The sequence below is a fragment of the Siniperca chuatsi genome, linkage group LG18 (assembly GCF_020085105.1).
Source record: "Siniperca chuatsi isolate FFG_IHB_CAS linkage group LG18, ASM2008510v1, whole genome shotgun sequence".
In the NCBI taxonomy this organism is placed as follows: domain Eukaryota; kingdom Metazoa; phylum Chordata; class Actinopteri; order Centrarchiformes; family Sinipercidae; genus Siniperca; species Siniperca chuatsi.
In genome coordinates this window covers 3355926-3378752 of record NC_058059.1, presented here as the reverse complement: position 1 = coordinate 3378752, position 22827 = coordinate 3355926, and the positions used below count along the sequence as shown (strand labels likewise).

Genomic DNA, 22827 nt, shown 5'->3' with positions numbered 1-22827 from the left:
AGGGTCATTATACACTCCACTGTTTTTTGTGTGCAGAGTGCCTTTGTGGCCTAATGTAAATGTCTGTTCTTATTTTGTGTGTTAGTTTCCCCACTTTTTTATTTGACCTTTCTAAAGCTGTTCTCATTCCTTCACTGACTCTACGTGTGGTATTTATATCCAGAGTCATTTTTTAAATGTACAGTATTGCTATATTTGATTTAAAGATGGAGACATGTTAAGTGATTAGCTTACCAAAGCTGGTAGGTGTTTGTGATTTTCTCTTTTAAAAATGGTCTAAAATCCTTAGACAGTGGTCAGTTAGAACACATTTTTTAAACATGAAACAATCAGACATCACGGCTTGAACAAAAGGTAGGGGAAATACATATAAGATCAATATCAAATCAATATCAAAATAACTTAAATAACTAAAAAAGATACAATAAATATGACCAAGCTACAGCAAAAACATGACAAAAGCTATTACAATAAAATAAATATGTTCTATATTCTATGTATTAATAAATAAGATGCTACATGTGTATATCCATGCGTTTCAGACACACTTGACCTTTTTTACCTGTTGCTGCTTTCAATGAATCCTTGTAATGAAATCATTCAAACATAAAAGCTCTGAAATCTGGAGAAATGGTGGAGATTTTGAAAATGTTTACTTTTGTATATATATATCTTGGAGTGGGAGGATTACAATCAAAGGTAGCAACAGTGTATTTGTTAATTAGCTGTACTCTGTAACCCAAATCACTTAAATATTCCTTCAAATCTTTCCAAAACTTCAGTTTACATTCACAATTATGGGTGTATACGTGTGTTAATAATGACTCTTCTTTCTTGTAAAATGTACAACTCTTATTTTATTATCATTGTTATATATTTCAGTACATACATGCAGTACAGTTAATGAGACAGTGTAAGGAAGAATGGTGTGGATTTTTCAGCCAATCAGATTGTTTCCGGAGGGCGGAACAAACTTGTTTATAATTCTATCTGGTGTCGACTCTCAGTGCGCAGGCGCAGCCCGGGTGACGAAGATGGTGCTCATCAAGGAATAGTGAGTCTTAAGTGTTTTTAAAAAATGGATTTAGGCGCTTTTAGAGGGGCATTTTCATCTATCCGAGAGCTTATTACTCATCAGTAAACATGTGTGTATCGTTTAGGGTTGTCGTTCGCTGGATTGTACAATCATCTAGCCCGTAAAAAGCCAGCTTTGAGCAGGGTGGATCAGGACGTGGATAACGGGACACACCGGTCTTTTTTTAGGCGTTGCTAGTGCAAGCTAACGCTAGCTACTGAGTTGTAGCAGCAGAGGGGATAATTAGCTTCTTAATGAAAATGAGTTAACGTTACATAAAAAGGCTGCATTGGGTACACATAAACAATCTGCACATTCAGTTAGTTAACATGACTGTTGATAGTTGAATATATCACCAACATTAACGTAGCTAGCCAGTTAGCAGCGAGTTATATGTCTAAAGTGCCGTAATGTTAAGCTTTGGTCCCGTAAGTGACAGATTAAGGTTCCTTCTTCGTCGGATTTACCATTAATGCTAGCTGGCTAAGTTAGCTGTAGCAGCCGACTAGCTGCTAGCATGACAATTTTATGACAGCGGAGTTCATTTGTTAAGCACACATCTAACATTAGCTATCCTACTTGCTAAGTTATAGCTGGTGTATCAGACTTAGCGTTAACAAAGAGTTCGGCAGGAATTATCTTCCAGTATTGGCCCATACCACATAGCAGTTGTACCCTTCAAGCTAGCTTGAGGTTATGGGAGGACTGACGTTAACTACTTTGCTGTTACTTTGTTGACGCTAGCATTAGACAGTTAGCCCTTTAACTGGGCGGCTAATACTAACATAAGACTAAGGCTGCCTCTTTAACACGATTAATCATCAGAATGGTCGTTTTCGTCCACTTTTTTTCTCAGCAAAGCTAGCTTTTACTATATGGCTAACCTATATCAGCTAACGTTACAGATAACGGTACCTGTTGTAGCCATGGGATGTTAAGTTAGCCTAGGTTAACCCACTCCCCTGTGTTCCCTTGTATACACTTAGCAGTAGTGCTAACTTTAACCACACCAGGGGAAATCAGCTCAACACTATATGCTTTTCAAACAACAAATGGATGAAGCAACGTTTTGGTTTGAGTTTAATCTGAGGTATTATCATTTGTATGCCATCTATTCTGCTTTTCAAGACACTGAAAAATGTGTCTGAAGCTAGCTGTAACAGCCATGGTGTGTTTCTATAGCTTTGATATCTATCCATAGCCATGTAGTAGTAGTAGTAGTAATAACTTTAATTGTATAGCACTTTTATAAACAGTTACAAAGTGCGAGAGAGACATGAGACAGCAAAAAAACTATACAGTAAAATGTTAAACCAGATAAATTACATAAAATATTAAATAAAATGAATATGAAATTGGCCAGGAGATATTAAATTATACAAGTCAGTATAATGCCAGTTTTTTAGTTTTTCTGCTGAGCTGATGTGGTATAATTTGCCCACAATCTGTTCTGTAATCTAGTGTCTCACTATGGAACAATATATTAACTATCTTGCTCACAACATAATCAATAAACAAACAGATGTCCCTATCCTTACATGTTCCAGCTGTCATGACAGTTTTGAATATTGTGACTCATTAACAACAATCCATTTATAGCAGGCATCTTGTTTAAAAGGAGCTACAGAAGATAAAATTGGAAATGGACAACATGTTGATCATGTTTTCCTAACCTGGAACAAGACCTGGGCTTGGGCAAAAATGTGTAGGCCTGTATCTTGATGAGCTTATGAAGAGAAAAGCCAATTCGTTTTTTGTGCACCCATATAAAAGTGAATAATCTAAGGCATCTGGGACAGAAAGTCATACCACCACGGGTATCTGTGTGGTTGTTGCGTTATTAGTGATTTAACACGTGTTGTTAGTGGTTTCCCCATACATGAGAACACTACGATACCAAAAGCCGTGCAGTAAATTCCAGTTTGAGGAAGTTAAACTGTTTGTTTTCGTTAACTGCCAGATATTGATTGAACTTCAGGCTCATTTTTTATCCTGTTCAGTGTCTTTTAGGCGTTGTTTGAGAGTGTCTACTTGTGACCACTTCAGTTCAGCACCAAATCACATGTGATTACTTGTGCAACCCTGGCCTCGAGATCTTTTTACTTACATTTTACAGTAAGACATAAAAAATAAAACACAAAAGATACATATTGGGACATAAATTAGTTATGCATGCTGTAAATACAATATGTTCAATATGGCCAATTTGGACATGACAACCTGCTTAACCTACTTACCCATACTGTAAAATTCACTGCTTACATAATAACATAAGGGAGAGAGTTGTTATCACTGTTGTGAAATTCAGCTTTGGTCATGATTGACAGAGAAACATGCTATACGTGTCTGTACAGGTCTGCAAGTAATGATATGTTTGTAATTAAATGATCTCTCCTCTATTTTTTGATTTATTAATTTAGGGTTGCAACAAAGTTATTTTTACTATCGATTAATCTGACGATAATTTTATCGATTTTAATTGTTTTGTCTGTAAAATGTCAGAAAATCCTAAAATGACTTACAGGAAATGGCTTGTTTTGTCTGAACAACAATCCAGAACCCAAAGATATTTAGATTACTGTCACTTGTGGCAACAAAATCAGCAAATGGTCACATTTGAGTTGCTGGAATCTGTGGATGTTTGGCATATTTGCTTGAAAAATGACTTGGGACTCCCACAATATAATACAATTTTGCAACCCCTCATATCACACCTTGCACATAGAAGTTCCTGAGTTGTAGCCTATACTTGTTTAATTTAATTTAATGAGTAAATGAGTGAGAGAAGGGTAGGGGACAGGGAAACAGGTGAGGTTTAGGAAGATAAGGAAGATAAAGGTAGGAAAGTTATGCTCCTAGACTGCCCTATCTGAGTTATGTTCCTATTCTTAGACTTGATTTATTTGATGTTTTATTTAGTATATACACGTTTATTTTATTTTTGTCAATTTCTATTTAATTTTAAGTATTTATTTTTAAAATGTTTCCTTTCTCTTTTTAACTTGCTTATTTTTGGTACTGTTCCAATCTCAAAATACAGTCCTATATCCTCTGTATCATCTGTTTTATATCTGTGAATGTACATGAATGTAATTTTATAATTCTTTCATATAAATGAGGATTGACGCAACAATATACTGTATGTATAAGCTTCTTTGGCTCAGTAAGAATATTTAAGAAAAAATGACTTGAACGTTTAGTTGCAGATAAATTTTCTGCCGATCGATTAATTGACTAATCATTTCATTAATCAAGCAGCTCAGTATTAAAAAAGGCTGATTTCCCCCTCTGTGGCTAAGCATCACAGTACCTGTGCTGCAGGTATTGTGACTACAAGACCACTTGAACTGTGACCGGTCAGCCTTTTGTTGAATCGTTCAAATAATTTTACCTTTTTTACAATCCAACCAAGCTACTTCCCGTTGTTACTGCTCTTTATCACAAAGTGAATCTTAGTGAGTGTAAACACAGTTAATTTGGGTGTATAATGAATGCATGACACTGAATACTAAGGATGCAAATTGCCAACAATTTAACATCACTGGCCACATTATATCCTTCATGTTTTTCCTCGATGAAGGTTTAAAGAGACTTAGACTTGGACCATTTTCCTAGCACAACACAGTCAATTTCTTAACAGTGAATAATCAATAACTGATTACTCATTTACGCACCTGGTTGTAAGCTGAAGAGAACTGGATTCTTTTTGGTGTCATTTCAGTATTTGGGGATTTGAGCACATGGCAGGCCTTTTTTTGGTCCAAATTTGCTTTGTCATTGTCACGTTTTATCTCATGTAGAAGCAAAACACAAATGGTTTCGATTAGTAATCCCCCCCCCCTTTTTTTTTTTTTTTTTGCCAGTAAAATGAAACTGATGCTGCAATACTTTTGGAAAAAGATGGAAGCAGGTGTACCACTGGTGGTTTCACTGATTAATTTCTCATCTCGTGCTGAAATCTAATCAGGGAAATAAACAGGTGTGTAGACTTCGGTTGGAGTGAAAGCTCTCGGCTCTTCATGGCGCAGGATTAAAACCCCTCTGGTGTAACATGGTCACTGTGCCCGATTGATCTGCTTCACAATCTAATGCAGTGGATGCTTTTGTACTTTTTCACAGAGCCAACATGTTAATCTCTCTGTTACAAAAGCCACACACCAGTATGAGCCAAGACCACAAACACTGGACTGCCTTTGTTTTTCCAGTTGTGCTACATTGTTCCTCCAGTTACATGACTTGATGTCAGTGCCAAAATGTGGCTGTGTCTTTGAAATGATTTATAATGACAGATCATATATATCATGACAGTGGGAAAAAAATATATATATGTATATACACATAAAACACATAAAGTCTTGACAATTAAGAAGCTGGAAACAATGATGTCTGGTATTTTTGCCAGAAAAAATAACCCAAACAATTAATCGATTATCAAAATAGTTGCTGATTTATTTTCTGTTCTGATTGTTTCAGCTCTATAGTTCTGTTATGAGTATTATTCAGCACATCCATCAAAAAGTCTTTTACAGTACATTTATACTCTTACCCTTAAGATATAAGTTGTTTACATTGTAGACCTTCTGGTTAAGGGACTTTCTGCCGTGACCTGAGCGTGTCACACTGCATATTTTCAGCCTCCAGGAAGCTTCATCAGTCAGCTTCTGTTTAGGTTAAGGGTGGGGTGCTGAACCTGCCAGTCTTCGCAGAGGTTTTGTATGAATTGTGAGCAGAGGAGGTGCTGCCTGAGAGGGCAGGAAACTACAGGGAAGAAATTCTCTTTTACTGTGTGTCTATTTAGTGGCAGCTGTAATTTCCATATATAGGCTGTGCATAATGAAGCCCTGGCTATACTGTGGTTTGAGCTGCTGCTCTAGTTTATAACTGTATTCTCAGTGTAAATTGGATGTTTGTAAAAGTTGTTTACTTGATGTCATTGATTTTAGCATGTTGTGTTACTGGACGGTATAAACTACATTATGGACAGTATAAACTATATTGTGACCACCCAAAACTAAATAAAAGCATGAAAATCCAGTCCCTCATATTGACTTGAGGAAAAAACAGAAAAAAAACATTAAATAGTGAACTTTTTCTAGTTCTGGATTGTTGCGGCGTAAATTAAAATCCTTATTAATTAGCTATATATATTGTGATGATCCTGATAACACTCTGTTTTTATAATTAATGCAGATAATGTCTTGGTTTTAGGAAACCATTTTTTATTGCACCCTTGTGCATCAATTCTTTTCTTAGTCTTGCTGTTAATACAAAGGCACTCTTACTTAAATTGTGGCCCTCATTTACGAGGAATTATTGTTACTATATTATTCTACAACCATGTGCTGTCTCCAAATGACATACTTTTGGAGAGTTTCAACATTCAGACTGGGAGACAGATCTTCCCATTTTAGCACAGGGCCACTTCATTTTTTCCCCAAAGATGGTCAGAGTACAGTTTATCCACAACTTCATGCTTCTCCATCTTGTTTTGGTCACTCAGTGCCCATCATGCATTCAAAGACTGCGACGTGTAAAATCACAGGAATATTTTTAACAGTTTCATCAAACCTTTTGAGTATTAACAAAAAAAAGGGACCACTACCTTCTGCCCTGGCTCAACCATGGACTGTTTCAGATCATTAATATTAGCTTTTGAACATCATCTCCAGTGTTTTACCCCTCTATTTACACACAAGTCTTTAACTCATATGTTTCTCTCTCCATTTCCTGCCCCACCTCTCCCTTGTTTTCCCTCTCTCAGCCGTGTAGTGTTGCCAGTCTCCGTGGAAGAGGTGAGTATCATTACCTCCATACCCTCTTTGATATTACATATATTATTTTGAGCAAATACTCTTTGAATCCAGTCTTCCTTAGTGTTCCTAATACAACATATATTACAGCTACAGCATGTTAGAGTAGTCATAGTTTTGTGTTTATTTTCTACTGTACGCAGAATGCCCATCTTCTCAGGCTTTCGTCTGGGACACATACTAAGACAAAATAGCCTTTGTTAGAGAGCACTGGCATTGGTGCGACAGGCTGCTGGTGGTGTTTGCAGAGAGAACGGGACTGGGGTGTGAGCTCAGCCTTTCAAACTGCTATCTGTTTGTCATCTCGCTCTTAACAGAAATTACATTTTTTTGTGCTCGGTTTTTGTGTGCAACTGTACCCATCTACCCTCAAAAATAGACAACTTTTGGTTCAGTGAGCCCAGACCTCATTGTGATATCCAGTGACATCATACATTGGCCCTATTTCACAGCCTTCTCCGCTCGAGAAAAACATTGTGGTTGGCAGTTAGAGCGTTTAGTTTTTATGAGAAATAATTGTTGGTATTCCTTGTCCAGTGCTAGTTTTAGTATTCCTTCACAATAATTGTATCAGCAGTAACGGCCTGACAAAAGCCGTTAATGTCCCATATCAAAACGTAGGCCTCTGAGGCCCAATTAGGGTACACAGTTTATTTTGAACATTTATTTAGGATATCTTTTCTAGAGACACACATGGCTGTAGCTTTTGTAAGGCCAGCTACAGGATCATGAAAGGGTGAGTTTCCAGCTCACCACCATCTTAATGGATCCAGAAATACTGGATCAAGGCCCAATTAAGCAGCAAAACACCACAACTGAGAGGCTAAGACTCCTGTCATGAACATACACAACCACATATTGTCTGCTTTGAGTAGTAAATACAGTCTAGGTGTTGTCTGTGCAGCATCTAGTGGCTGTTAGTGGTACTGCATCCTTGAAGCACCAGTCTTGGCTTCAGGGACCGGCTCAGTCTTTGCCTATTCTAGCAAATAATCACAGGATTTGTCCCTGTAGTTTAAGGCTGTTTATTCAGTGTCTGTCTTCTTTCTCTTCCCATTTCTCACAGTATCAAGTAGGGCAGCTGTACTCTGTGGCTGAGGCCAGCAAGAATGAGACAGGAGGAGGAGAAGGCATCGAAGTGCTGAAGAATGAACCTTATGAGAAGGATGGGGAGAAGGGACAATACACACATAAAATATACCATCTAAAGAGGCAAGTCTTTGAAATAAACTTGGCTTTTAACAAAATCGAAGGTTCTCCATAAGAGTACATTTCTGACCAGATTTCCAGAAAATTCATAGGGTGGGCAAAATAATGGAATCGCCATTGGGAAAGACAACTTTCACTTAAGCTCACACATACAGTGACAGCTGATTACATGCAGCAGTGGCAAAAGTGGTTGCAATTAAAAGCTCACTGATGGGGACGGAGAGGGAGGTGAACATCTGCAGCCTCAATATTTACCACAGAATTGAAGTAACAGCTTTGTGACAGCCATAAATTCCAAGTTTCATAAAACTGGTACTTCGAAATATTTATTATTTATAAAAACTGACCACAGAGCAGGCATTGATGGCATTATCATCATCTTTGGCCAACTCCCCGAACAAGGAACCTAAGTAAGGCACATAAAACCTGAGCGCTGGCAATAGCAACATGGTCTGAATTTTTGCCTCCATCTGGACGTGTTTGTTTGGATTTCAGGAAACCGTTAACAGACAGTGCCTGTTGCCAGCTGTTAAATCTGATGGTAGAACTGTATTGGCAGCCATCTGAGGGGAGACATTAGGTGTTGATGACTACTCTGCATGGTTGTACAACAGCCAAAAAGAGCAGCCATTTTACTGAACCAGCTTTACCTTACAGTACAAACACCATTCCTGCGTGATGCTCTCCATATTTCAAGATGATAATATCTCAGTACACACTGCCAAACAAATTCAAGAGTAGTTTCATGAAGTCAGACACCTTTTCAGGGCCTCTCCAATCCCGAGATAGTATACATCATTATGGGAAGAAAGGGCATTAGCGCAAAGTCGATTCCCTCTTCATCTCTCAAATAACATCAGGCCTTCCTTCTTAATCAAAGGTTTAAAATCATGACTATATACGTTATTTCTATGTAGCAGCACAAGGAGAACTTAAGCTGCTCTGAAGACAAAGGGTGATCCTACTTCTTGTCAGGTGTTTCCTCTTATTTTGTACACCCTCTGTATTATTGTGTGACTGGTTCTTTGATATGCAGGAAATAGGTGTTGGAGTTTTTTTGGACAAGAGCTTCTTCTAGGTCCTTGGGCCCAGTGCCACCAACAAAAAGGACAATTCATTGCAAGTAGAATCATAGAAATGATGAAAGGTCTAAATTTAGCCCTATTAAAAAAAAAAAAAAAAAAAAAAAAAAAGTCATTTTTTTTTTATCTTAAACCAGGCAAGAGAAAATGGGTTATTTGTGGTTTTGAATACACAGTCTGCTCCAGACGTATGGGTTATTTCTCTTGAAAGGACCATGGACTTGATTGTTTGGCTTCTTTTTCTCCCACTGCAGTAAAGTCCCAGGGTATGTGAAGATGATTGCACCAGAGGGAGCATTAGTTTTTCACGAAAAGGCTTGGAACGCCTACCCATACTGTCGCACTAGTAAGTTCACGCTGAAGAAGATATCAATATCATACTTGGTTCTTTTCACTACAGTGTGCTTGCATGATATGATAAACATGAAAGGTCATAGTTGCATGTAATCATGGCCTCACTTACACTGACATTTTATGGATGTTATACAGTTATGTATTTTTCTGTGTGTTGTTTGAAAGTGTTCAGTTTTTCAAAGATGATAAATGTCCTGATTTTTTTTTATACTGATGCTCATTTTTTCTTTTGTTTCCTTTTTTTCGTCCTTCCTCTGCAGTTGTGACGGTGAGTTGTTTGTCAAATTTTTAAAGTCTTTTAAGGCCTGGTCACACCAGAAAGTGAAACAACAAAATTCATCTACTATAGCTACTGCTATAGCTGCCGAGCTAACCACGAACACGCAAGCTAGACAGGAACGTGCTAGCGCTAGTCAGTCACAATAGTTCTCTGAGCTTCTTTCTGTTTTCTCTGTACTGGGCCGTTTAGCCACAGATCTGGAGAAACTCATCCATGCTTCTATCTCCTCCCGCCTCGACTACTGTAACTCCCTATATACCTGTCTGTCAGAAATCAATCCACAGCCTACAGTTTGTCCAAAATGCTGCAGCTCGGCTTTTAACCCCTCTTCACCCCTGTTTTAGCATCCTTGCACTGGCTGCCTGTTTATTTCAGGATTGATTTTAAAATTATTTTAATTACTTTTGAGTCCCCTCCCTGCATTTCTGACCTTTTTAACCCCCTGTGAGCCAGGACGCAATCTTAGATCCTCTGATAGGGCATTGTTAGCCATTCCAAGGTCTAGGCTGAAAACCGAAGGAGACGGGGCCTTTGCTGTCAGGGCCCCTACACTCTGGAACAATCTGCCAGAGGAGATCAGGCTTGCAGAGTCAGTTCCCTGTTTTATCTCACTTCTTAAGACACATTTTTATTTTATTTTATTGTGTGATTCATATTTTTATTTAAACTTTTATTTTGATTTGTTTGTGTGTTTTATGTTGATTACTGTAAAGCACTTTGTTACCTGTATTGAAAAGTGCTAAACAAATAAAGCTATTATTATTATTATTTTTTTTTATTATTTTATTTTTTTTCACTACCCCTGGCGTTTTCTTCTCAGGATTGTTCATCATTTCATTTAATAAAGTGTTATTGAAGAGGGGAAAAGGCTCTCGAATGGGACAACTATCAACACAATTTATTAATGGGGCATATTTGTACCTGTCCTGTCGCGCAACTGTTTCCATTCCTATTTTGTGGCGCAGTTCATCTAATAAGTTACGAAAGCTTCCTCCTCCCCGGCTGCCTGTTCCCTCAAAGGTCAGCACTGTCAAGATGGCAAATGCGCATGTCAAAGTTCAACAAATTTGAATTTGACATGAAAAGTTTGCACAGATCTGCTTCACCCTGCAAGCAAAAATCACTGATCACTGCAATTCCATTCAAAGTAATAGATTTTTTTCCCATGAAACTTGCTGGTGTGACTGGGCCTTTTAGGTTGAGATTTATTACTAAATTTAAAACCACACACACATACACAGACACTACTGGATGTATGCAGCAGACTTCCACCTATGTGTAACATGGATATTTGATACCACTGTCTGTCTTTTGAGTGTTTTCACAGTCCAGTGTTGCTGTACATTACCTGCAAGCTAACTACTGTTGCGAGAGTTAAAAATAGATCTGAGCTGAGCACTGCGGCAACACCAGTGTTGTTTCAGTCTAAATGGCTGATTGGTTAATTGGATTTAGCTGTAGGGTCTAAGTACATCAGAAGACCATGAGTGAAGGATCATGATGTTCTCTGTACCGTTTGTACTGGCTGAAATCACCTATCATCACTCAGTTTAGCAGTGGTTCCTAATTTCTCAGTAATAGCTAGAATAGAGAGTTTTTAAAAACTAAAGGCCAAATATTCATTATCCCCTTTGTGAAATCGTTTTCTCCTGCTTTTCAGAACGAGTACATGAAGGACGACTTTATGATAAAGATCGAGACATGGCACAAACCTGACATGGGAACAGTAGAAAATGTAAGTGAGCAGAAGACAAGTGCGGAGGCATGTTGGTGATAAAGGGGCACTATTTTGGTATTGCACTTCCATCAAGTCGGGGGGCTTTTGAGAAACGGATTTCTTTCTTTCTTTCTTTTTTTTTTTAAGTGGTCAAAATTGAAGCAGCAGAGGCTAATATGCCCCTTAAGTTTAAAAAAAACAAAACAAAACCAAAAAACCCATCTTATGCTACCTATTGGGCCAAATAGGTTGATGCACATGCAAGAGAAAAAGGTCAATAAGTTACAATACTCCTGTGTGGTTTTCAATTTGAATCTCATTTTGCTTACACTTGGCACAGATTTGAATAAGTGCCCCTGGGAGAAACAAATTGTCCCTTGTTGCCTGTGTGCTGAGCTGAGCTTTACTTGCTTGTCTTTGTCTTTGTGCCAGGTCCATGACCTGGACGAGCAGACGTGGAGGACTGTGGAGGTGACTCCCATAGATATTGCAAACAAAGAAGAAGTGGCCGCTGGGGTGAGTTTCTATACTGGTGGCCTTTTCAACTAAACAAACATGTTAGCAGTAAGTGATTTGTTAATTTTTAACGGGGTGACCCAATGGAAGCATTTCTATTTTAACCGGCGCAGCTTTTCTAGCTTGTTCTGATGAGCAGGTGTTGGAAACTGGTCCGCAGCAGGATGTCTCCACCCTGAGGAAGAGTGTGGTCATACAGGTTGACTTAAATGGTCAAAGGAGCCAGGATAGCCATGCAGCCACTTTATTCATTTATCCACAGTCATCATGGCCATCATCCATGAAGCTTCAGGAGAAATACTGGAGTCTGTTAATATCAGATCATCTAGCCCACATGTCCCCACTGATTAATTAAACTAAACGAAATCCAGCTTCTTGCACTGACCATCACATTCATCATGTTTTTAAGCCTAGTTAGCCGTCTTCTTCCCAAATTGTGGCTTTCCAGCAGTTTGTCAGAGTAGCAACCGAGTACAGCAGTGATGAAGGAGCCCTCTGTCCGATGTGTGAAGGACTGAGGACGCAGTCAAACCGAAATCAGCCCTGAGTTAAAACATCGCAGGGGGCTGTTTTGGTGAAAGTGTGTTGCTTCACGCACCAGTGAGACATGAAATTCGATCCAGGAAGTCCAGTTTGAGTAACAGATCACAGGTTTCTCAGATGCCTAAAAACACTGCACAGCAGTTTATAATACTCTGACACAAGGTCAGTTATTACGGCTGCAATTATTTTATCTTTCCTCACGACATTCGGGAGGAAAACAGTAGAAATACGGCGTACACGTTACAAGTATGAGAATGACCAACGCAGCACCTTGACAGATGACGTCAACTTGCGGCAAAAGCTGAGCCAGATTCAACTTTTTTGCCGGACAATCCTGTGTTTTGTTTTGGGTTTTTGAGGAGGGGGGGGGGGTTTGGCGGAGTCTTCTGTGTTGGCACCCCCGCTGCGCTGCCGGACTGGCCTCATTCAAATGAATGAGAGGGCTGTCGGTCTGAACTCAGCCGGACTCACAGGATGCACTGGAGGGAACGTGTTTGAGGCTGTTTCATATTATGTTAAAGGTCATGCGGATTTTTATACTGTTCATACAAACATTTTGCCCCACCAGCCATTTAAAAAATACATCGGCAGGAGTATCAGCAATAAGTGATCTTCTCTTCAATTGTCAATTGGCTGCCTAATACCGCGTAACCGCAATGTCCCTGTTTGATTCTGTGTGTGAATGTTTGTTGCTTGTCACCCCACTCGCTGTCTCCCCAAGTTTCCTGTCTGCCTCTACTTTCGGCTATCAGTAAAGGCCAAAAAAATGTCAAGTGTTCTGTATCTACTTACTCAGACAGCTGTCTCCCTCAGCTGAAAATCGGACCATTAAAACTTGAATGAATGTTGTCGTCAGCTGACGTTTATCCATTGACATTGAGTCAATGAATGACTCTGTCTCTGATGCATTGCAGAAGCTTTGCAAAAAGTGCTCCTTCAGAATCTTCTTCTGTGAATCTGAAAATGTGCCTGCCTCCCAGTAAAATCCCCATTACTGCTGTCACAGTGTCCCTGCAGCTGGTTCATTATTCACTGTCTCCGGAACAGCTCTAGGGTGTCCGCTATCTATTCATTTATCTTTTATATGACCGTATTATCTGTGTCTACTCATCTTAAAAAGACACTTTCTAATTCAGGGTTGTACAGTAGCATGAGAATTCAGTTGGACTGCATTTATTAAGCTTAAAGGAAAAGCACCATGATGAGTTGTCAGTTCTCTGGCAACATTTGATTTGATGTCAAATTGATTAAGATGGGAAAAGGGATGCTGTCACAGAGCATTGAAAGTCTCGTGCTTTGTTAAATAGCATGAGACCACTGATAAATGAAACTTTCAGCTGTCTTTTAAAACCTCTTATTAGTCCATCATGGGCATGGGTGAGTAATACCTAAACCGTCGTGTTGCCTGTGGTTTAAAATCTAAAAGGAGGCATTAAGCCATTTTCATCCAGGTGGGTCACAGTCGTCCCAGCGTTTCTTATACTAGCTCCTGTACAATAATGACTTAAGTGGATCAGTGTTGAGGTCAAGGCTTAATCTGAATGTCCATGTGCTCCAGGTATTCACCACTCTTCCCCAACAGACCTAATGGATTAAAACAGCACAGTGAGCCTTGAGGTCGCGGGGTGGGTGCAGCAAAAATACAATCTTGCGGTTGCTGATTCTTCAGTGTTCCTGGACGGGAGTATGAACACTTGCTGGAAGGGTCTGACTAAACGGCTTCAGTATGAGTGAGTCAGCACTGACTAGTCTGAACTCGTTCTCTTCAAGATACACATGGAGAAAATGGATTCAGTGACTGCCTGACATTTCTGTCACATTGAGAACATAACAGAACCTGACGCTGTTTTCCTGTGAAAACCATGTATCGCCAAAACTTTTTATGAGCTGAGAAAAACAACCCTGTTGTCAGCTTTGTGACGATGCTTTTTTCATATAATCTTTTTTTTTTTTTTTTGGCTTATTTATCTTAAAAAGTAGGAGGATTTTCTCGACACTTACACTCAAAAATGTGTTTTTCTTCTTGTTCGTTGATCTTGATGTTTGACCTTTACTGTGCAGAATGATGTGTGTGCAGAGTTTTGACACCTGAACGCTGTCTTCACATTCATCTGCTGAAGGGGGAAAGTTTCTCCGTGCTCACCTTTTTAGATCAGAGTTTAACACGTGTATGTGCGAACATGATTTTGTGACATTGCAACTCATTTGGAAGCCAATCGTGGTCCAGTATGCCACTAACACAAGTGTGATGTGGAAACTTTAAACATCCAGTGCACAAACACTGAGAATGGCCTTTACAGTGAAGTGGGAGACATCTTGAAGTGAGAACTGTTTGCATATTCATAGATTCTGGATTTGCCAGTGAGGCATAAGGAGTAGATTTAATTTAAAGAACTTTTAACTTGGTAATTGTGAAGTTTATTCCAAGCAGAGTATTTTTACATGTCTTAAAGCCTATCTGGCGGGGGTCTTCAAAGGTATCCTGTGGAGCTTTTGACCCCTAGCATTGCTGTGGAGCAGTGTCTTGATGAGCGGATCTCCGTTTTGTTTGTATCATGCACCTGAGTAACGTGATAAACATCCTGTCACGCTATTCCGCTGATCAACAGCTGGTGGTAATAACCCGCAAAGAAGTCTTTACAATCTGTGGAGCATACGACACCCTTTATCCTTAGACCCTCGATTCGGATAGAAAGAGTTTCTCCTCGGGGATCAATAAAGTATTTCTGATTCTGATAAGGGGGAAAAACTCCCCCCAAAACAACCCTTAACAGGGAAAGAAATGGAAGAAACCTCAGGAAGAGCAGCAGAGGAGGGATCCCTCTTCCAGGACGGACAGACGGGAAATAGATTTCGTATGCACAGAATAGACCAACATATAAAAATTACATTATAGACAATCAGGATGACAAAATGTCTGAATCTCTAATATGACTTTGTTTGTGTCTTGACTTGTGAATTTGGTTCTGAGCACATTTGCTGGTGTCAACAAACAGCAACAGGAACAAATAAGATGTCCACCGGACTTCCACCTCTTGACACAGTGTGACCCAAAGCACGGTGCAGAATCACTGAAAGTAGCAGCTGTGGTCGACAGGTGTGACTCAGGTTCAGTCTGTTTCTTGTTGGTTCTTAATGTTTTGTGGCCCTTTTGTTCTATTTTAGGACTATAAGCCAGAAGAAGATCCAGCTCTTTTCCACTCCACCAAGACAGGCAGAGGACCTCTCGGCCCTGAATGGAAGGTACCTGACGTATTAACAGAAAGCAGAGATGCACTAATCGTTGAACATCAAGATGTTCACTGCCTATCCTCTATCACATCTGTGATTAGTGAACTGTGTTTGTGCCTTTGTTTTCCTTCACAGAATGAGCTGAAGACAGATTGTCCTTACATGTGTGCATACAAACTGGTCACTGTCAAGTTCAGATGGTGGGGTCTGCAGACCAAAGTGGAAAACTTCATCCACAGGGTAATGCATATTATCTTTTCACATCAGATGATTTGCATACGTATTTATACTTCATGTTATACTTTTATGGTTTTTAATGAAGAATTGGCATTGTTTATTATGTCAGTGGAGCCTGGGAAGTCACCGATCCCTCATAAGTTCAACAAATTAAATGTCATTTTTTTTATTCAACCTAAACTTTGACCATGTTATCGGCGTTAACATCTACACAGTCTTTTGCCATGATTTTCAGTGTGCCAGTGAAGTGTTGTTTCTGTTGTGGACAGCAGAGGGAGACATGGCTCTGAGAAACATTTCAATGTTTCTTAAAGCATAGTACAATTCAGGGAAGACATGAGAAGGGCAATGGCAAAGGAAAAGTGTAATTATTTAAATAGAAAATCATTTGAAGTCTCCAACATGCATCTGTGTGCCTTATATTACTGTTATAGTTCTGCTGGTTAAATATTAAGGTGATACATGGACCCCCACTTCAGTCCTGCCTGTTTTCGCTCTCTAAGCCGCCTATTGGTTGTGCAGAGTAGAAGTTGTTTTATCTCATTTTAATTCCTTTCCTTCCACAGCAAGAAAAGCGTATTTTCACCAACTTCCACCGTCAGCTGTTCTGCTGGATTGACAGATGGGTGGGTTTGACCATGGAGGACATCAGGCGGATGGAAGAGGAGACCCAAAAAGAGCTTGAGGAGGTAATTAACTCACCAAATACACAACTATCCTCTCAGACTTATACTGGACTATACTGTCTTCTTCCTGGTGTGGTGATTTGAAGTTAGATGTAAAGAATGCAGTTGCAGTATTTCAGTATTTACTGGAACGCAGGATTCAGTAGCGTTGCTTTTTTCTTCTGCATGTTTACAGATTTTCTAAAAGCCAAGGAGCTCACGCATTGAATAAAGTTTTCTGTTGTAATGGAGGACGATAATGGTACAAATGATCATTATTCTGTTTTGACCAGACTGCTGGAGACGACACAACGTACTTAATCTACTTTGTTTTAACCTTTTTTACTTCTGAATTTCACATTAGATGCGTCAGAAGGGAGATGTGCGAGGGACCTCTGCGACAGACGAGTAGAGGCCCGTCGCTGTAGCTCAAACACTAGAGGCAGGCTGAGTAAGTCTCATCACAGCAGAGGTGGTGCGCTGCATGGATCATTCTCCACCCTTTTCTTAATACTGCTGTCCAGCTGCTGTCTAACTAACTTACCTGTTTGTTTTCAGATCTTTTGTTCTTGACATCTTTTCAGCCCTGTGTCGTCTTTTCATTCCAGTCTTCCTCTGTTTTCATCTCGTGGGCCCATTCTTCAGATGTGGTTTAACTATTCCAGATTAACCTGCTGTTAGCCTGCTATAATGATCCTGTTATTTATCAGCTGGCTATCTTGGTTCTTCGAAGGCAGTTAGACAATTGATTTGTTCATCTTAGAATAGGTTAGTAACAGTGCAGTGTTATTTTGAAAGGACATATATTATTGGCTGAGTGCTCATATGATTTCACTCATGAGTTGCTGGCAATCCAAATTTACACAATTTATACTAATGTTGTAGTACATTTCAGACATGTTAGTCATTAAATGACAAATCCTCATTAAAATGCCACAACTAAATGTTTTGTGGTTTCTTTACTTGTATTGATTTTATTTTGCTGTGTGGACTATATCATCATGTATGGATACTTAACTTTAATATATAGATAATTGCACAAACATATCTTCATGAGCATCTTGATTTCTCAATAGAGAAATTAGATGTTTTAGATGTTCTCATCTAAAATCATAATCTTATTATCATTATTCATTTTCTATTGGTGCTTCTAAGGAAAAAGCATAGGGCTTCAACTAACTAAACTAAATTGTTGGTCTGTAACATATTAGAAAATAGGAAAAGTTGCCATTACATTTTTACATATACATTACAAGGAGTCACTCATATCTGGGAATGGTTGCATGTTGCGTGTGTGTGATTGACTTTTCTTTTTTTTTTTTTACTGCACTTTAAGCCAGCTTTGAAGAACTGATACATCGGTTAACCACAAATGAAAAACTGGGCCCTATTTTGTTGTTTCTGAGTCATTTTCCTTCTGCCTGCTATTCATCAACTCACTTTTAACATTCTCTTACAGCTCGTTCACTTGTCTTGAACGCTTCACTCTGCTTTCAGTTTGTTTTCTTCGTGATGTTTTGTGATCATGGGAATGAAGATATTAATTAATTAACCTGGCTGAAATGTTTTCCTTTTGCTTTTCGGGAGTTAACTGATCGTCCTGTATGTGCATGGCTTATTGCAAACATCTCTGTAGTCTTTATTATCAAACTGAACACACAACTTCTTTCTCCGTCTCTCAGCTGCGTCAAAAAGGTCCGATTCGAGGCACCAGTGCTGCTCATGAGCAATGAGGCAAATCAACCAAACCCTGTCATGATGATGTCATCAGAGACACGTCCACCACGATGAGGAAGTGGCCCTGACGTCGCCTCTTCTCTTCCTGTCTCACATGATTCATTGGGGGGTTTGACAAAGATTGGTTAACAGTACTGTACAGATCCCACCCCAATCACAAGCCTCCTGTTCACTCAGAAAACAAAAAAAACATGGTTTTGCATACATATAAAAAGAAAAAAAAAACTCTTTGCACAGAACGTAACTTGCCTGATATGTAATTGTTAGTTGATTATTACAATGGGCTTTTTTTTTTTTTATTCAGGTGTGTAAACCGTGACTCAGAAAGACAAGCCTTTTAAATTAATTAGAATGTTGTTTTTAGGTATACAGGTTCCCACAAAAATTGGTTGGAATAAGATGACTTTAGCAGGTACTGGACCGTTTATCTCCTGACCTTCCCTTGTATTATAACTGTCTGTCTCTACTATAATCCCTTTCTCTCCCCTCAGTATTGTCTATATTCTTGTCCTGATAAAAATTTGTCTAGATCGCCACCCTCTTGTCTCACTGTCCCCTCTGTCTGGCAGTTGGTTGGGAATTCAGATGTTTTTGTTTTTTCTTTCTTTTTATAGTTTTAATTTAGAGGCTATTCCATGCCTGTTTATGGCTCAAAGCAAATGTAATGCTCATGCATAAATAATTCTCTGCTATTGTTTTCCCCACACCTACGTCCCACATTTCGACATGCACACCAGGCCTCCTCCTCCCTCTCCGTCACAAGTGCATGTGGACAACAGCAACTCCTCACTAAACTGTCATTGCATGTGTGTAGTCGCTGCAATGCAGCTTTGCTCAAGTGGATTGTTTGTGTTGATTAGAGAGAGGGTTAGCGCCCTCTAGGAGAGTCTGTACAATACACTTGTGTGCATTTGTGTGCTTGTTTGTGTTATGGACTGCCTTCGCTCTTAAAGGACTGTCACTCTTGGGACTGAGATGGATAACGTTCAGCTTAATATCAAGGCTTCTGAGTGCTCTCACTCCACGACCAGCCTGTTGAACTTGCCTCATGCTGTTGCTGCATGTCCTTTCTCTTTATCTAGGGCTTAAAGTGGAGGGCAGCCACAGCCTCCACAGAAGCTTATTTTATTTAATTTTTTTTAAACTAAAACAGGATGAGGATGAGAGTCTGTGCGTTGCTGCGTGCATGAATCAAGGTAGTTTTTTTTTTTTATATATATATATATATCTTTCTCAAACTACCGCTTCCTCTCTCAACTGACAGAGCAAATGGGTCCAGGCAGATCTGCGATGTTTGTTGCAGTTGTGGATTGACAAGCATTCTGGGTGTATAGTTTTTTTATTTTTTTTTTATTTTCACCATGTAAAGTGAGCTTTTCATTTACCCGAACTACAAAAAAAGTATGAGGGCAGTCTGAACTTTTCTTGACTTAAGGATGAAATCATTTTGGCAAAGGCTTAAAAAAAAATAAATAAAATAAAATTGGACCCCGATGTTGGTGATCTAGTACGAGCCTTGATCTGAAAACAGGTGGCATCTTTAACCTGCTCTCTTTCCGGCATCACATTTTATTATTTTTTTGTGACTGCATTAACTCGAGGTTGTAGCCGTTAATCACAGAAAGAGCTCACTTTAGCCGTCTTTAATTTGAGTGTAATGCAGATCCTGTTGGGCTCGAGGTAAAATATCTTGTGATGTTTTGTATGATCATGACGTAGCTTAGTGCAGTTGTACAGCTCTGATTAAGACTTGTTTATTCGATCGGGTATGAGTGTCTAGGTTTTGTTGTAACCTATCTGTGTGTGGTGTTATGTTGGACGGGTTATAAGAGAGTTATAAGTGTACTTTATAATAGGCCCATTATAGAAATGGACAAACTGTACATACAAACACTGACTTGAATTGAATATTCACAGCTACTAAGCACTGTCAGGTCTATCATTCAATACTGTACTGCTAAAAGTAACTGAGTAAGTTATAATGTTGTCAGAGCAGGTGATGTCAGCTCTGTGGACAGTGCTGTGTGCGTAAAGTGAAGCAAACTGTCCACGTGTTGTTGCTCATACCATTAACCGTACCTCATCCGTGCTTATGAATGTACAGCTAGGACACAGATGTGTCAAACTATGCAGGAAGTTTCTGAATTGCAGGAACACTGACATGTTTCACACCTGTACAGGCATGACATGGAGCCATTATATCATCAATACATGAGGAGAGATTTACTAAAACAACTCCAGATTTGGATCTGCATGCTCAACACTTTGTTATTCTTTACATTTTCCTTTCTTTTGTCTCGATTATTCTCCGTTTATGTTTGATCAGGACAAAGGTGCTTTTGAGAAGCTCTTGAACTGCATCAGACAAGAAGGGAAATCCTTTTAAAGGGCGGCTTCTCCTCAAAATCAAACTGGATTCAGCTCGACCTCAGATTACCGACGAGGAGTGAAAAGCCTGAGTTTGGTGATGACGGGGAGTCGCCCTGTAGACTAGAACAGGCTGCGTGATGTTTTGTAGCATTACCAGTGATGCCAGCCAGGGTATGATTGTGAGGGGAGGGATAGAAGCTTAGGGAACAGATGGAGTCCAAAATACTGTTTTCTTTATTGTAATCATGAATAAGCACTTGCAAAATCTACTGTTTTTTTTTCTTCTGTGTTTTTTTTGTTTTTTTTGTTTTGTTTTTGAAAGACAAAGATTCACATTGTATTCAATTTTCTCTTTTACTGATAAGGCAAATTCAGGGGAATTAGTAGTGAATGTAATACAATTAGTTCCTTTTTTTTTCTTTTTCACAGCTTTGGCTGTGACAGAAGGTCTAGAGACAATGGAACATAACAGAATATCTAATAAATTTGAACAAATAAGAGAATCAATGTGCTGTTTTCCTGTTTTTGTGTGTTAGGGACGTGTCTCTCACGGTGAGTTTCTCCTTTTGTAATGTGCTTTCTCTTCACTGCACTCACTCACGACATATACAAAAACATTTTTGGAAAGGTGAAAATCTTTCTAATGCTTAAATAAGAACCATGGTCCCTGATTAGAAATTTTCATTTTGAAATTGACATTTATTTCGGGCCGCTAATATTTAAGTATTTTTACTTAAGATTTTGAATGCAGGACTTTGACTTGTAACGGAGTACTTTTTTCATTGTGGTATTGCTACTTTTACTTAAGTAAAAGTACTTCTTCCACTGATGTACTATACTAATGCAAACATCCCATTCTTATCATACGTTTTATATTTTTTCATTCAATTACTTTAAACTTGCAGAGTGTGCTACAAGTTTTCAGTTCTTCTGTACAACTGTTCAATGAATTGATTCCTTTTTACATTAGTACTGACCTTTTGTTTCTTAAACATGCACATTTCTCTAAAATCAGATTGACTTTCTCTCATTTTAGAAAGCACAAATCATGTGTAAGGTCAAAAACAAACAAAGAAGTAGAGTCTCCCCACTGGATTTTAGCACCCAAAAAAATTTATTGCACTGAAAAAGGCTCATAATAAAAGCAGACACTACTTTCTTCCTTCATTGAATCTGTTGTCCTGCACCTGGCCTAAACATTTGATGGGATGTGCACACAACTACCTCTCTGTTCAAAAGCAAATTACTACCTGAAAGTTTTGAAAGTCTGAATTGTCGAGCCTGTAACTGAATAAACTGGGTTAGTTGGTTCTTGATAAGTTGTTTTGTTTGAAAATCTCTTTTGAAGTATAAAATTGGGATTTGTCTTTGTTTTATTTGTATTTCCCCATGCTTACACACAGTAAATAATGTGTGGAAGTACAAGTGAACAACATAGTGTATGTAGTGAAACTTGATCTAAGAAATAAATAATTGTATTAATATTCTTAGTATTCAGTATTGCAATAGGGGGAATGTCTTTGGTTTTGACATAATTCATATGTGGTTTCCAGGATAATTTATCATGTACATGTATTATCACTTCCAAAAAATGTATTTCACACTGAGAAATTTGCATATTTATACATTCTGGCAGTGAGGAAGAAGTATTCAGCTATTTTACAGAAGTAGAAGTAGCAATACCACAGTGTAGAAATACTCTGCTGCAAGTATAAGTCCTGCATTCAAAGTTTTACTTAAGTAAAAGTACATAAGTGTTAGCATCAAAAAATACTTAAAGTACCAAAAGTAAAAGTACTTATTATGCAGAATGGCCCATTTGAGAATATAATATTATTGGATTATAATTATTGATGCATTAATGTGTAAGCATCATCAATGTTGCAGCTGGTAAATTACTTTATATCCATATATCTATAATGATACATCATAATACTTATTAATTTATTAGTTGGTTGTATATTTTGTATTAATGTGAATCTGCAAAGTAATTATAGCTGT

General features: G+C 38.6%; 1 protein-coding gene across 1 annotated transcript; it reads left to right on the top strand.

Moving 5' to 3' along the window:
* Nucleotides 1-947: 947 nt before the first annotated feature.
* pitpnb (phosphatidylinositol transfer protein, beta) lies at nt 948-21333 on the top strand. Its single transcript, XM_044175297.1, has 12 exons — nt 948-1054; nt 6837-6867; nt 7952-8097; nt 9431-9522; nt 9791-9798; nt 11471-11545; nt 11960-12043; nt 15752-15829; nt 15953-16057; nt 16621-16743; nt 17084-17170; nt 18402-21333. Exons 1-11 carry the CDS (start codon nt 1035-1037, stop codon nt 17129-17131), a joined length of 810 nt encoding a protein of 269 aa, XP_044031232.1. The 5' UTR covers nt 948-1034; the 3' UTR covers nt 17132-17170; nt 18402-21333.
* The last annotated feature ends 1494 nt before the right edge of the window (nt 21334-22827 follow it).

What these genes read in the sequence shown, in the direction of transcription:
- pitpnb (XM_044175297.1), top strand. Translation starts at nt 1,035, where the DNA reads ATGGTGCTCATCAAGGAATA. An exon ending in AAAATATACCATCTAAAGAG is followed by an intron (nt 8,098 to 9,430) that starts GCAAGTCTTTGA and finishes CTCCCACTGCAG; the next exon opens with TAAAGTCCCAGGGTATGTGA. An exon ending in CCCAAAAAGAGCTTGAGGAG is followed by an intron (nt 16,744 to 17,083) that starts GTAATTAACTCA and finishes ATTTCACATTAG; the next exon opens with ATGCGTCAGAAGGGAGATGT.